At 40.2% G+C, this 14433-nt stretch overlaps 1 protein-coding gene across 4 annotated transcripts in view; it reads right to left on the bottom strand.

Annotated features, from left to right (window-relative positions):
* GRM3 (glutamate metabotropic receptor 3) overlaps nt 1-14433 on the bottom strand; it is a 108163-nt gene that overhangs the window by 30928 nt on the left and 62802 nt on the right. For all 4 annotated transcript variants that reach the window (XM_084512170.1, XM_084512173.1, XM_084512172.1 and 1 more), the window contains one exon: nt 1513-2368. In XM_084512170.1, coding sequence (XP_084368296.1) covers nt 1513-2368 — 856 coding nt within the window. The remainder of the gene's footprint in view (nt 1-1512; nt 2369-14433) is intronic.

The raw sequence follows: 14433 nt of genomic DNA, 5'->3' as shown, positions 1-14433 counted from the left end.
AAAATTTCTGACTGTATCTAAATGAATTTTTGCCTGGAGTTTTGGTCAATCACAAACATAAATGTAAATATTTTGACTTCATGTCTAAATGTTGAGAGGGAAAGTGTTTGGGTGCTTAAGGAACTCTGCATGGTAGAAAAATTATTAATCGTGTATTGTAACCAAGATTGTCTAGCAACAGACTAAAGCTGGACTCTTTAAAGAATGTATGCATTTAAACCCATTAAAATGCTGGATAATGTTTCAAAATTTTAAACATTTAAGTTACTGAATTGACTGAATGTACTGGATTGGGTAGGCTGGTACTACCCTAATTGTCTCTGGCAGGGGCAGAACTGCTGAGGCATTGCTCACCTCTGCCATCCCGTCTAATCAACCTGTTAGTACCTAGCTCCTGTAAATTGCAGTGCTCCTAAATCCCTTTTGTTTCAGCAACTTCAGGACATTCAAGTATCTTTGAGGATAAGTGCAAACAAATAAGAAAATATTTCCTATGTATTGTGTGGTATGGAAGGGGAGGAGAAGTGGTGGTTACTTCTTATTTTCCATAAGGTCTAAAAGGTTGATTCTTTAGTCTAAAGATTATTCTTTAGTCTAAGTCTAAAAGGTTGTCCCTTGCTGTTTTCTTTGACACGTTAAGTTAATAAATGATTGAAATACAATTACAGTACTTCATGTGATATATGTACATTGGCTATGCATCTATATATGAGATGGTATTCAACTATTTCTCATATAGCAGTCTTTAGGAGCAGACAAAATACAAACATAATGTTGCTTGGGCTAGGTGTCACTGTGTCTGGCATGCAATGCTCAAATGAGGGTTTTCAAACATCATTACCAGATCACCCACTCCCTCTTCACAACTCACCTGTGAACCTTTAATCTAGCTTTTTGTACTTGGTCATAAAGCTTAAAGATCATGGAGATCTGTAACATAGGTAATGGCTCTGTCTCACATATTTAAATATTTTATACTGATCTGATTCTATGGCAGAACTTGTTTTACTACTGCAGGGACACTGGTCATTGATCAGGGTCCAACTATTATGCAACGTCTCGTAACAAATGATAAAGAGAAGGCCAACTCTTGGCATAGGCATAGCAGGCTGTTGCCCAGCTTAGCAGGTGGTGAAATGGTCACTGGCCTCCAGACATGCCTAGCAAAAGACAAATTGGCTATGAATGAAATGAATTTTGGTGTACAGAAGTGTAGAGGATGGAGGGTAACATTTCCAAGACCAACTGTTGCCACCTCCACCTCTTCCTTCTGCTGGAAGCTGCAAGAAAACTGGTTTTTTGTTTTGTTTTTTTTTTTAGGGTCCTCATCATGCTCCCTATCCCTCCTCTTCTTTCTCTCTCCTTCTGATAGAAGTGTTTCTGACTGGATATGGCCCTGGCTTGAACTCTGATATTAGGGGCTACTGGGAATTCAGCTGGCTTTTACTGTGACCAATGAACGTTTCATTAATTACAGTGATATTCCGTACATACTGAAAGCATAGTTATTACCTGTAAAGTTTACTTTCAGGAGGTAATCTTTGTACAGCTTCTTGCCATCCAGATGTTTCATGGCATCACAGAGCTTGGTGGTGTTTGGACACAGAGTCCGCTGCATTTTATGCAAGGCGTGGGCCATCGCATACACAGCATTCACAACAAACATGATCTTGGATTCTTGTTCATAATTGGAACTGTTGATGGTGAAGTGCTTGTCACAAGTCTTTTTATGTGGCTTTCGGTTCTGGAGATTACACTGGAATTTTTGCTCCCAGAAGTCCTTGAACCAAGGGTTACGCCTGTTATTGTAAGGACTGAGGCTTTGGAAATACCTGTCAAACTCTTTAACCGGATGGGAAGCAAGTTCCAAGGTTATTGCCCCAGAAGCTATGTGCTCATTACCTTTGACAATACTCTCTTGTGCTCCCCATCCATCACTGGCAATCCAAGTAAAGGAAACGTTGAAGCGGTTGGCAGCTGCAATGAGCTCCCGAGAGTCATCACCTCGCATGAAGAGCACCACCACTCTGGCATTGGGCTTCTGGAGCAACTCTCTGATCACACCATCATAGGACTTCCTGATGTTGGACCGTCCCACTTTCTCAGAGGTGGCAATGCAGATGTTGCGGAGGCGAGCTTCCTGCTCAAAGGCTTCAATCCCTGTCTCCCCGTAGTCTCCTTCTGAGGCAACTGTTGACACGTAGGTCCAGTTGAAGAACCGTAGGATCTCAGCCATGGCTTTCGCTTGGTAGAAGTCGGGCGGCACTGTCCGCGCAAAATAGTCGTAGCGGGATTTGTCGCTCAGCTTGGCACTGGTGGAGGCATAGCTTATCTGGGGGATCTGGAAGAGTCTGAGCAAATTTGCCACCTGGAAGGAAGAATGAGAACACGGATTTTTAAAGGATAGTGTTAAAAAAATGTATAGAAAAATCTAGAGAAAGGCAGAAAATAGTGGTTTTCAATAAGAGGTGTTTGGACAATTAGAGATTAAGGATGTTGATAGAAGATGTTGATAACATACTCTGGTGAGAGCAGTGCACTGTGGAAGTGCTGAATAGCTGTTCTGCTGCCCACCTAATTCCCAGAATCCTTCTGGGACTACAATGGATATTTTACTTCTGTTAAACTGAGACTGTTTAAACAAACAGAGAATTTTTTTAAAAATGGCTGATATATTCAGGCTCATCCCGTGTTCTTTACTAAGGTCTGGGGATTTGTGTGCTTTTTCCTCTTCATAGTGTGGTTCTTCTTCTCCAAGAGTCAAGGTAGTCAATAACCAGATGCATGTAAAGTATGCAAATTTTATGCAAATATCATAGATACACATGTACAAGTCTCCTCTTTCACAGAGTTTTCTGACTTCACTTATTCATATGCTTAGTCTCCACTTCTCCTACTTTTCTTAAACTCTTATTTCTGAACTGTTCTGACTGCTGTCCTCCTGAGATGGTAAATACCTTGCATGCTAGTACACCTCTTGGGCTGCACAATGTCATCAACAGTTTTTCACAAATAATAAAACCTTCTAAAAATATCTAATTGCCCTTCTTGTCTAATTTATGTTGTCCCTTTTTTTTTTTTTTTTTTTTTCTCATATGTTCCTATGTCCTTTGCTTAACCATTCCCAAACCTACTTTGTTATTCTCATAGCAGTTAAGTCCCTAGAAAGTAATGAAGAAAAACTCTGGCATTTTTTCCTGATGTTTATGTCATAAATGACGAAGGGAAGATTTTGGAGGTCTGCTCTTGGCGCATGGAAATTGTGTCCAGTAAATTAAATTTAAACCTGAACTTAGAGTACATCTTGACAAAATCATTTGAAAAGCAACAGAATACTTGAGATTCTGAAAGGAAACATTAAAAATTGACCAATCATTAAATTTTTCATTTTTCCCCCAAATATTTCCCTGACCACAGACAGAATTAAAAGGCAGAGGACTTTTTTTTTTTTTGTGAAAAAAGTTTGTAAAACAGGGAAAATTTTATAGAATAATACATCAGTAGCAATGGACAATGGTAAAAATAACCCAAATAATTTTACTGCTTTTCAGTGACCCATGTCTCATGGGATTTTATAGAGTTAGATTCAGTCTTTAATGCAGACAATTTAATCCAGCCAACCTCTTGCTGTGTCTTAGACTCCCACTGAACACTGGTGCTGTCTGGACCAGCGTCTGCTGCCTTTCCATATGTGCACAGAGACTTCCACAGCCCCCTGGACTGTCTGAAACATGGGAGCTAGGGACACTCCATCCTCCTGTCCTTCTGGGACACCAGCAAGAAGCTGGCATCTTAGGTCTCTAGATGTCTGTATGTGGGGAGCTGAGCCATGCCATAGTAAAAAAGACATCTGGGAGTAGTTTGCTCTAGTTTAAATGAAAGTAAAGCCTTGTCTATACTGCTTGGATGGTGTGTCCTGATGGGAAGCTTGGGATAATGCCCTGTGGTGTTGCCTAAGGGTGTAGGCACATGTCAGGGAAATGTGGCTGAACAAGTTATTGTCCTTCAGAAAACAGCTGATGCATTCCTAACCACCCTGCCAAGTGGTACCATGCATTAAACTCCCCCCCCCCTCTCTCTCTCTCCCTCTTTCTTTCTTTCTTTCTTTCTTTCTTTCTTTCTTTCTTTCTTTCTTTCTTTCTTTCTTTCTTTCTTTCTTTCTTTCTTTCTTTCTTTCTTTTCTTTTCTTTTCTTTTCTTTTCTTTTCTTTTCTTTTCTTTTCTTTTCTTTTCTTTTCTTTTCTTTTCTTTTCTTTTCTTTTCTTTTCTTTTCTTTTCTTTTCTTTTCTTTTCTTTCTTCTTATTTTTTTTTTTCTAGATCTGAGGGATTTGATTTTCATTGTGGTCATTTAAACTAACAGACTTAAAGCAATGGGTTGGGCTGAGAGTCTTGTCATCAGGGTGCAATGGATAGTCTGAGAGTGACATTCAACCTCTGTGGCTCTGTAACTTTTGATTGTGTCCATATATTCACAGGTTCACATGTCCACACTCAAAAAGAACACTTTGATTTGGTGATAAGAATGTCCTCAGTGTAGCTATTCCAGAACATTTATTGTAGAACTGTGTGGGCTGCTATTGCTATTCTTGTCTCAGTTTATTCTAGCAGGAATTATTTTATTTGAGCTAGACCATAACAAGGATATGTAAACATATAATTCTGCACTTTTTCCCCTCAATTTGTCTAAAAAAGAATTCAATTTTCTACCTAAAGCGGTGTTATTTAGTGTGTAGTTAAGCCTTCAGCACCCCTCAAAAGATAGTCCTAACAAATATAGCAGTTTTTCTATTTTTATTTATTTATTTAGTTAGTTTATTTTAGTTCAAACAACAAAACTACCCCTATACAGGGAAACAGAACTACTTCCCGATTTCACATGAGGCCCTGTGCCTTGAAGGTTTTTATACTTTTAGGGCCACTGCAAACTGCTTGTAATTCTGCTTCCTGTGCTATGGGGAGAAGTAAGCTTTCCTAATGCGATGTTGTTTGCTGCAGTGCTCTTTAGTGCTGTCTGTAGGTTTTTCCATAGCCAAAAATAAATAAATAAATAAAATAAAAAGCCTGATTAATCACAGAGGATAGTTACCCTGAGCTACAACTGATGATGGAGCTCAGATAAGCTGTATCTGGTATTGATTCAGATCAAGAAACTCCTCTGGAAATGTTGATTTTTTTTTTTTTTTGGTATTTATTTATTTATTTTCCCTGCAATATTTTAGCATTTTGATTTTAAGGATTGATTTTTCAAAAGAGTCCTGGTCACGGGTTTTTAGGTGATGCAGCCAGTTCGACAATGGTCCCACCTTTCCAGGCATTTCTGTGCTTATCTGAACATTTAATTCTGAAAATCAGACTAGCAAGATAAAGACAGAGGCAACAGGTTCAGAGGAGATCTGACGCCTAAGGCTATGTCTATTCTGCAGAGTACCGTTGTAGTACAGGACAGCATAATATGAACTAGAATTACCTGCACTAAGCCTGAACCACTTCAGGCATACCTACAATGTAACTCTGTGTTGCCTTGGGTTGCGTGCTACAGAACTGCAGTGCACATCTAGCTTTTGTTAAGCGAAATAATCCATTTTGGCAAACCTCCAGGCAGCAATTTAATCAACCCATGGTGCATGAAATGCATGCGTTGGCACTTAAGTAAGCAGTATATATATTATATATATATATATATAATATATATATATATATTGCTGTTGAAACTGTTGGGTTTTGCAGATGCTTAGCACCTTTGAAAATAAGGCTGGATCTCTTTAACTGCAATTTTAAAGCAACTGATTTGTGCAGTTTGCTGTGAACAAAGCATGCTGATATAGTCAGCTTCCAGAGTGATGGGAAAACTATGTCATCAAGATGCTGGATTTATAGGTATGGACGCTCTCCTGAGCTAACGCATCCACTTCCCAAACAAATATGGTTGCACACCTAGCTGTTGTAAGGAACTCCCCAACATGAGCAGGGCAGAAAGTCCAGTGTGATACATGTCCCTTGGTAGGAACAGGCAGTACTGGGGCCACATCTTCAAGGATCTAGTGCTGCCCTTGTTTCACCTCCGCAATGCCATGGCTCCAGTTTGTTACTGCTGCTGCTCTGTACATAAGGGGCCATACAAATACTCATGGCAAATTGCCAGTGTATAGCACTGAATATGGCTTCATGATAAGTGCCTGCAAGGGGCAGTGAATGAGGTACAGCTTTCAAGCACGTAAATCTGGTTTCCCAGTGAATTTCCATCCATCTCATAGTCCAGATGATAGATGGGGTCAAGTAGGAAACATCCTTGTGTATCAGAAACCTTGGTTTGTCTTTTGATTTTTTTTGAAGGAGATTTGTTGAATCTCATCAAGCACTTTGCCTATCCTGTAGACATTTTTTTTTTTCCTCGTAATAAGATTTATTTCATTGGTTTATTCTATTTTGGTTAAAATTCCCTTCTTCTTAACAGCCCTGAGACTGTCACGTGGGCTGTTTGAGTCTGTGTATGTTTGGGGAACACAGTAAACACTTTGGACAAATAAAAAAATCTCATAAATGTGAGAACAGATAAGGTTTGTTTGACACAATACACAAGTGTGCATCATGTGTTGGTTGGACAGGGGAGTGTCCTTGTTAAATCACAGAGCTCTGCACTTCTGAAACATTTTCCATGTGAGAATCTCATGGTACTTAACATGGCTTAATGAATCTAATTTCATGGAGCTCCTTTGAGACAGAGAAGTACTGCTGTGGTTGTTTTGAACAGACAGTAAATTAGACTGCTGAGCAGAATGGGAGAGAGGTAAAGGAGGACTGTCTCCACTGAGAAACTGGAGAAATCCCTGTCCCAGTAATCTGCAATCTGTCCTAAAAGACAGACGGCAGAGCTTCAGTTGCTGCCTTTGGTTTCCCCCCAGAAATCTTTGTATTCCTGAGGATAAGTTGCTGGCCCAGTTTCCGACAGTGAGAGAGTGGCAAAGCCATGTCTCAAGGAATTGCTAATGGCTAGATCATTGCTGTAACCCATGAGCTGATCTTCTGCTTTGAAGAAACGTGTTATGCTGCAAGTGTGCATTGCATCTAATTTCTAAATGATGGTAATTAGAGTGCTTTTTAATTTATTTTATTGATTATTTTATTTTATTTTATTTTATTTTATTTTATTTATTTTATTCTTTGGGTAGTTGCAGGTCAAACTATGGCTAAAACATTTATTAAAATGCAAATATTCTTTATCTTATCTGAATTTTCCCTTTTTTCAAAAAATACAATACCCAAATGAAAGCAGAAAGTGCAATTCTAGAGAGGCAGGAGAGAAACATTGGTTCTGAATGGGCTGATATCGCTTGTATGATAAGTGGTGGGCGTAAACCTAGTGCAAAAGTAAACTATGTACCTCTCTCTGCCTACACTGGCCGTTATCACAGAATCACAGAATTGTAGGGGTTGGAAGGGACCTCCAGAGATCATCGGGTCCAACCCCCCTGCCAAAGCAAGTTCCCTACAGCAGGCTGCCCAGGTAGGTGCCCAGACAGGCCTTGAATATCTCCAGAGAAGGAGACCCCACAACCTCCCTGGGCAGCCTGTCCCAGTGCTCTGTCACCCTCACTGTGAAGAAGTTCATTAGTGTGTTGGTGCAGAACTGCCTGGGCTCCATTTTGTGGCCATCGCCGCTTGTCCTGTCCCCACAGAGCACTGAAAAGGGGTTGGCCAAATCCCTCTTTCTCCCACACTTCAGGTATTTGTAAACATTGATAAGATCCCCTCTCAGTTTTCTCTTCTCAAGGCTGAACAGACACAGGTCTCTCAGCCTTTCATCACACGGGAGATGCTCTGGGCCCCACATCATCTTTGTGGCCCTCTGCTGGACTCCTTCCAGGATATTCCTGTCTTTTTGTACCGGGGAGCCCAGAACAGGACACAGAAATACATTTATACGCTCCCCATACTCCTAGCTCCTCTCTTGTAAATTTTATGTCTAGTTAGAACCTCTTTTCTTTCAATTTATAACCATTTTCTTCCAGCTTCTTGTCATGCATCTTGGTAAAGACCCAGTAAGACTCAATAATAGTAATAGTCATAGTAATGTTTTCTTGAGGACCAACCCTTACTTACGTAAAGGGTGATATCGGGTTCCCTAAAAGCCTTTTGTTCTACAGGCTAAACCCACCTAGTTACCTCTATTTATTTATTTATTTATTTGTAGCGTATGTGCTCCAGACTCTTCTTCCCCTCATCCTCCTCTATTTAGTAAATCTTTCTCTTATTGAGGGACCAAAAGTTAGTCATAGTATTCCAGATGTTATCTAATGTGAACAAAAGGGAAAAATAATTCCCATCTATCTGCCAGCTGTGTTTCTGTAGGTACAGCCAAGTACACAGCAAGCCTCGCTGACTGCACTGTCAGCAATAAATATGAATGTTACTGAAGAGATCATAGACATCTAGGTTGGAAAAGTCCTTCAACATCCTTGAGTCCAACTATTAGCCTGACCTACTGAGTCCCATCACTAAACCATGTCCCTACTTCATAACCTCCTGGATTACCTGAATTAGCCCATTTCTCACCATACCTGAATTGCTGCAAGGAAAGGTTAATGTTCATGGCCTCTACCATAGCTTTTCCTGTCCTTTTGGGATTCAGTAAGCTCAAAGGTATGGCTCTCCCCTTGGGGACGGTGTGAACCATCCACATCAAATGTTTTTAAGCCTTTCTAAAACATTTCATAGTCCTATTTCCTTCCTGTGTTAAGTGTGGGCAGTGAGTGCACATGGTACCACAACATGCTCTAACAGGCTATGACACCCAGGAAGGGCATCCCAGCAGCTAAAAAAACTCTGCAGGTGCAACTCGACGCACAAATTTTCAGCACTAGATAGAGGACAGACAAGGTGGTGATCTCCTTTAGCATAACAGCCCAGGAGCTCACCCTGCTGAGGTCAGTAGACAGGAACTAAGCCAGAAATAGTGAATTTATTTAGGAGTGCCAGCCGAGCTTGGACTTGTGTGCAATCTTCTGGCACGTTGCAGGACTGAGGCAGTTGTTTTCATCAGCTTCCTCTCTTTTTTGGTATTAGGAAACCTGTTTACTAATGTTAGTTTGTGTTCTTTAACAAAATTCATTCCAAATAATGTATGACTAGGAAAAACAAACAAACAAAACAAAACAATTAATTACCAAACATATGTATATATATATGTTGATTGACAGGAGAGGGGAGAAGAAAGCAGTGTTTTCAGCCTAGCTCTTCTCCTGAAAATTTTGCCAAGAAAGATGGGAAAATGTAGCTCAATGTTTATAGAGGACTCAATAGTTGTCACATCTAGAGAAGCAGTGTTTGAACAGTGGAATACTCGCATCTATGAAAAGAAACACCAGAAATTGGGAACACTGACAGAATGATATCTAGGATTTCTGTGGAGGACCAAGCAGTATCTTTTTATATGCATATCCTGTGTAATCAAAACTAAACCAAGAAGGACATGCAGAGAAATGTCATACTCTGAGAACAGAATCATTTGGAAATCTTTTTAATATTGTTGTTGTTTCTGCAGGGGACAGCACAATGAGCTGTTACATATGCACTCTGCCTCCATGCAGCATTAATTGTTGAAGTAAAGTATAAGCTTAGAGCTAAGCCAACACACTGAGAAGAGACCTGTGCAGAAGACCTTGCTTTGTGCATGGGGAGTGAGACATCTACTCTGAGACTTCCTAAATCTGACTACAAGTGACTCATGTCACGTTTACACCTGCTGACAGGCTTTGAAAGAAAGGAACTAAAACTGCAGTTGATGGTTCTAAAAGCATGAAATAATTCCTGAAGTTAAAAGAGCCATCACTGATAAACATGGTTGTTTCAGACTCATTAACTGATGCATAAGTCCTAGTCAGAAGGGACAGAATGAATGTGGGTGGTGCCAAGATGTCCCTAACTAGTTCCTATTCTTGGACAGTTTCTCTTGCAGTTACATCCTTTCTTACTTGGAACGTGGTAAGGCTCCCTTCTCCTTACCTGTGAGCTCAGGGGATGGCTACCCACCCCTGTAAAATCATTTCCATGTGGCACGAAGAGAAAATGCTCACACAGAAGGGAAAAAAATCCCAAACAAGCAAGCAAACAAAACTGCAAAAGCATCAGCTAGCTTGAGATTTTCAAAGAAAGCAGCCAGAAGGAGGTATACCTAGATTTCTTTGAAGCCTTTAGGAAACACATGTCCTATGCTGTTTGGGCACTTTGAAAATCTCAACCTAGTGGAAGCTCAGTTTCTGAATGTGGAACAGAAACAAAGAGAGGAACAAACAGCAAGGACCTGGCTGCGGGGTAGAGGAGGGAGAGAAAGAACTGAGATGAAAGGGGGAAGGAGCTTGAAGGAGACAGAAGTCAGAAAGAACATATGTAACTTAAATATTAGTGGCAGATGCCCCTTCTCACAGAAAAGATCCTTCAGTAAGGATCTGGTTAATGTTATAAGCACAAAATCACCTAAGGATGTTGCACAGTTCAATTGAAAGCTCTACACAGCAAAACACAAATGGCATATATGCTCTGTGGTCCCTGGTGAACCCTGGCAGCCCCTCACACACATATCTTGTCCATTTCCCTATGGGGTATTCCTATTGCAGGGGGGCAGGACCGCTTATGTTACATTTTTTTGCATGTAGTCCTTCTAAGAGGATTTTGCATTGGTTTCAGTGGGCATGGAAATCACAGGCTATTGTTTAGGCTCTGTGGATGGAAGATGGTTAATTCCTGGAGAAAGGAAACGTAGGTGGTTAGTTTTCAGGCTCAACAAGCCCTTGGCCAATTTGTGTGACTAAAGAGAAATGACAGCCAAGAAAAGATTGCCAGTGAATGAGTACATACTCCAAATTCCACACCAGATGGTCACTCACTTAGAGAGGCCTTAGCTTTTGTGCTAGCAGTAGTGTAACTTTAAACCTTCTCCAATGTTTGTTGCTATGGTTTATTTGAGACACAAAGAGGAATTCAAGAGAAGTCATTTGGGCAATAGTTTGTACTCTGTGCATTTTTTCTGGATGAAGCTCTAAATTGGGAATAACCTTCCATGACTATCATCTGGAGATCTTGTCGGTCAGTAACGTAAAGAAAACTTTACATATGGCTAGAGCCCTACATCAGCATGGATATTGTGGATATAAAAATACAAAGCCCAGCCCAGACAAAATAATGTCTTTAAGAGAGCTGGCTGCAGGGAATGCAGCCTAATCTTCATTTTCAGAAGATAGGTCCAGTTTTCAGAAACAGAGAAGATAATGAGTGAACAAATCCAATGCTTGAACAGTCATATTCCTGCTTACACAGGCTTATTCCTGACAGAGCTGACCTGAGTATTTTAAACATGACATTTGGATTATGAGCAGGTGCTCCTCTATGCAAATGAGCAATGCTTTTTTCTTATCCTTTTTACAATGTCATTAAACTTCTCCAAGGAAAATATGTTTGACATTTGTGTTGTGAACTAGGAGACAGCAGACAATCTGGCTAGGCTGGAAAACCACTATCCCAAAATAAAGTCCTCCAAACTTTGGAGAATTCACCTTCTGATCCCAGAATCAGTTCTGGTCAGATTTTTTTTATCATGAAAAAAAACTTTTAAAATAAGCTTTTCCACTGACTGAGAAGCTAGACTTGGATTTTGAGGGATCAAATGCTGTGCAGATTGGGCCCACTGCTAATTTAAACACACCATCTAAAAACTAATTATCCAGATCATCATTAACGATAATAGCCTAGTCTGACCAGAAAATAATTAAGCATTCTGCATTCTCTTGTTTTTCTCTCTGCAAAAGTGCCTATCGTGCACACTGACTCAGTGGGGAAGGTGTTCGTTGCTGGTTTACCAGCAAATTCTTTTTTCCTTGGTGGAAGGATAATGAAAGAAGCAGAAATCTGACAGCAGGAGCATCATGAGGTGATTTTGCAGACAGCTGTCCAGACAGAAATCTGGAGAGGGAAGGTGAACGGAGGTGAAGAGGAGGTATTGAAATATAATGACGAATTCATGGGAGGAAAAAACACAAAACAAAACAAAAAAGAAATAGTTTCTTGTCTGAAGGGCTCAGCACAGTTTATTTTAAGGCTGAGAAACTGTGCTGTGGACTTTATGCTGGTTATAGCTCTCAGGCAAAAGAGGAACACTTGTCAGGGCTACAAGGTAAAGTCCCCAGCACCCCAAGGGCTGTTTGGAAGCACGGGACCAGGGGGTGCTCAGCCTCATACCTGCACCTACCAAGGTACTCTCACATTCAGCAGGGAAAGGATTCCAGCTGCTGCTGCAGCTATGGTGTACAGGTGACGGTCTTTGTAAATTTGACAGCCTCTTCTGGCATGGCACCAAAATGTTTGGTTTTAGTGCTTTGAAGTCCTTATGTCTTCAGGCTTGAGCCTGCAGTGCCCCTTTTTCTTGATAGAGATTTTCTTTTCAGAAAGAAGCCACGGCTAGCTATCTTAGCTATATGAGCAGAAGGAATTAATGTCTTTATTAAATATTTTCTAGATAATTTGAAATCTAGAGGAAAGTTAGAAGAAATGGACTGGAGAACAGCTAACCTAATCTATGTAAAGGGGAAGTAATCTACTGAGTAGTTCTTTTCTAGCTGGAAAATAGACTCAATGACACACAACATAATGTGTGAATCTATTTATTTTTTTCTAAAGAGCCGTGCAAGAAAGATCTTATGTTTGAACAACTACTGGAAACTATAGGGAAACTATGTATAGAGTACTCTTAGATATTCCTATTGTTTCATCATTATTAATAATTTTTGAAAATTGGGTGCATATACAGATATGCATACACTTTTATTGCCATTTTTCACATATGCAAAATGAGAGTCTCTTATCAGGACTTCTGATTTCCATCTGACAGCTGCTCCAAACCCAAGCTTTTGGAATTTGAGATATCGGTACATATAATATATTCAATGTGTATTGCATCCAATCTGCCTCTTCACTTATGGATTTAATCTTGCGTCAGTCAGAGACTAGCTTCAAAGGGACAGACTGACAGATGTTGTAGAAGAAGCCCTAGGACATTTTAGGAGCGTGGTGTGACTGCCTCGGGGTGTCTGGGAGGGAAGGAAATGCCTGTACCATTCCCTCCATGGTAAATACTTCTATGGATATGCCTTTTAGGCTACTTTATGTCCTTTGGACATGCTTGAATTTAGAGAGGACTGAAAAACAGGCTGGCTGCAAATAGCCAGACCAAAGGTACAGTGAAGTCACTGGTGCCTCTCCGCCAGTGGGATTAGGTAAACATGTAATATTTCTTCCTCAAAATATTTTACCAGCATTGAGATACTTGCATTTCTGGGAACTGATGAGCCAAGGGTGGTATCTACACAGAATGTCCTGATTTTTCCTAGTCACTTCTTAAGCTGGGTTAATTTTTAGCATTCACAATAGAATGCCATTTGCTGCTTTCACTTGATGTGCCCTTTGTCTGACTGGAAGACGCAATGGATAATGATTTCCTTAATGCTCTCTATTAATCAAGGTTTTGTAGCTATCATTTCTCTTCTTCAGATGTCTTTTCCAGACCTGGAATTTGTTCTTTGAACTTAAAGTGATCATATCCACATAACTTGTTGGATACTTCCCTGCCACCCCAACTGGTCCGTGGTAGGACAAAACCACTTCTCTAAGAGACGGCTGAACTTTTTCTCAGCCAGAACTATTCTCCTGTGGTATGGGTAACTATTTGTCCACTTGTTCCCTTCTGTGGTTACACAGACAAGGCATTCACTGCACCAAAAAACGAAAAAAAAAAGTGATTTGTTGAAACAAATCTGTGCTTATGCACAATGTACCAGAAGAAGGAAGCAAGAAATACTGAGGGCATCTGCCTTCTGTGCTGGACATCTGACGGTGCTTACACTGGACTCTGACAGGCAACATTTCCTGGCAAAATCTTTCTTTGTATGAACAACATATGAAAACTAAAGGAAAGAGAAGAAATTTAGAATCCATTTAGAAACTGTATTGTCTGCATGCGATATTTGAGACCTCGCTCGTTGAAGTCAGCAGAATAATTTTCACTGACTTCAGTGTGCTTAATTAGATGGTAAATGCTTGTAATCCCTTGGGTCAGGTGTAATTCTAGTTTCTGGCTAGTGTGTCTTTTTTGCTTTATTACACCCTGGAAGTAAGACAAAGATTTCTTCTTTCATTTTAAATCTCTTCTGTTTACATGACAAATAGCATGTAAACATAGCATGACAGGCATACATATATCCAGAAATATAGATGTCTTTATTTATTATTGATGTGAAAGCAGAGATCTAAGCATAGGTATATAGAAGTCTCATGAAATCCAAAGTTCAAAATAAATACTAAGACTTGAGGAAAATTCAAATGCTCCCAGGATACATCATGACTAGAGGAAGTGAGCAGCTGGCAGAGATGTTCTGCAGCTGAACT

Source organism: Aythya ferina (assembly GCF_964211825.1).
Source record: "Aythya ferina genome assembly, chromosome: 1".
NCBI classification, from domain to species: domain Eukaryota; kingdom Metazoa; phylum Chordata; class Aves; order Anseriformes; family Anatidae; genus Aythya; species Aythya ferina.
Note: the sequence above shows the minus strand (reverse complement) of the source record. Positions and strands in the feature narration are given on the sequence as shown.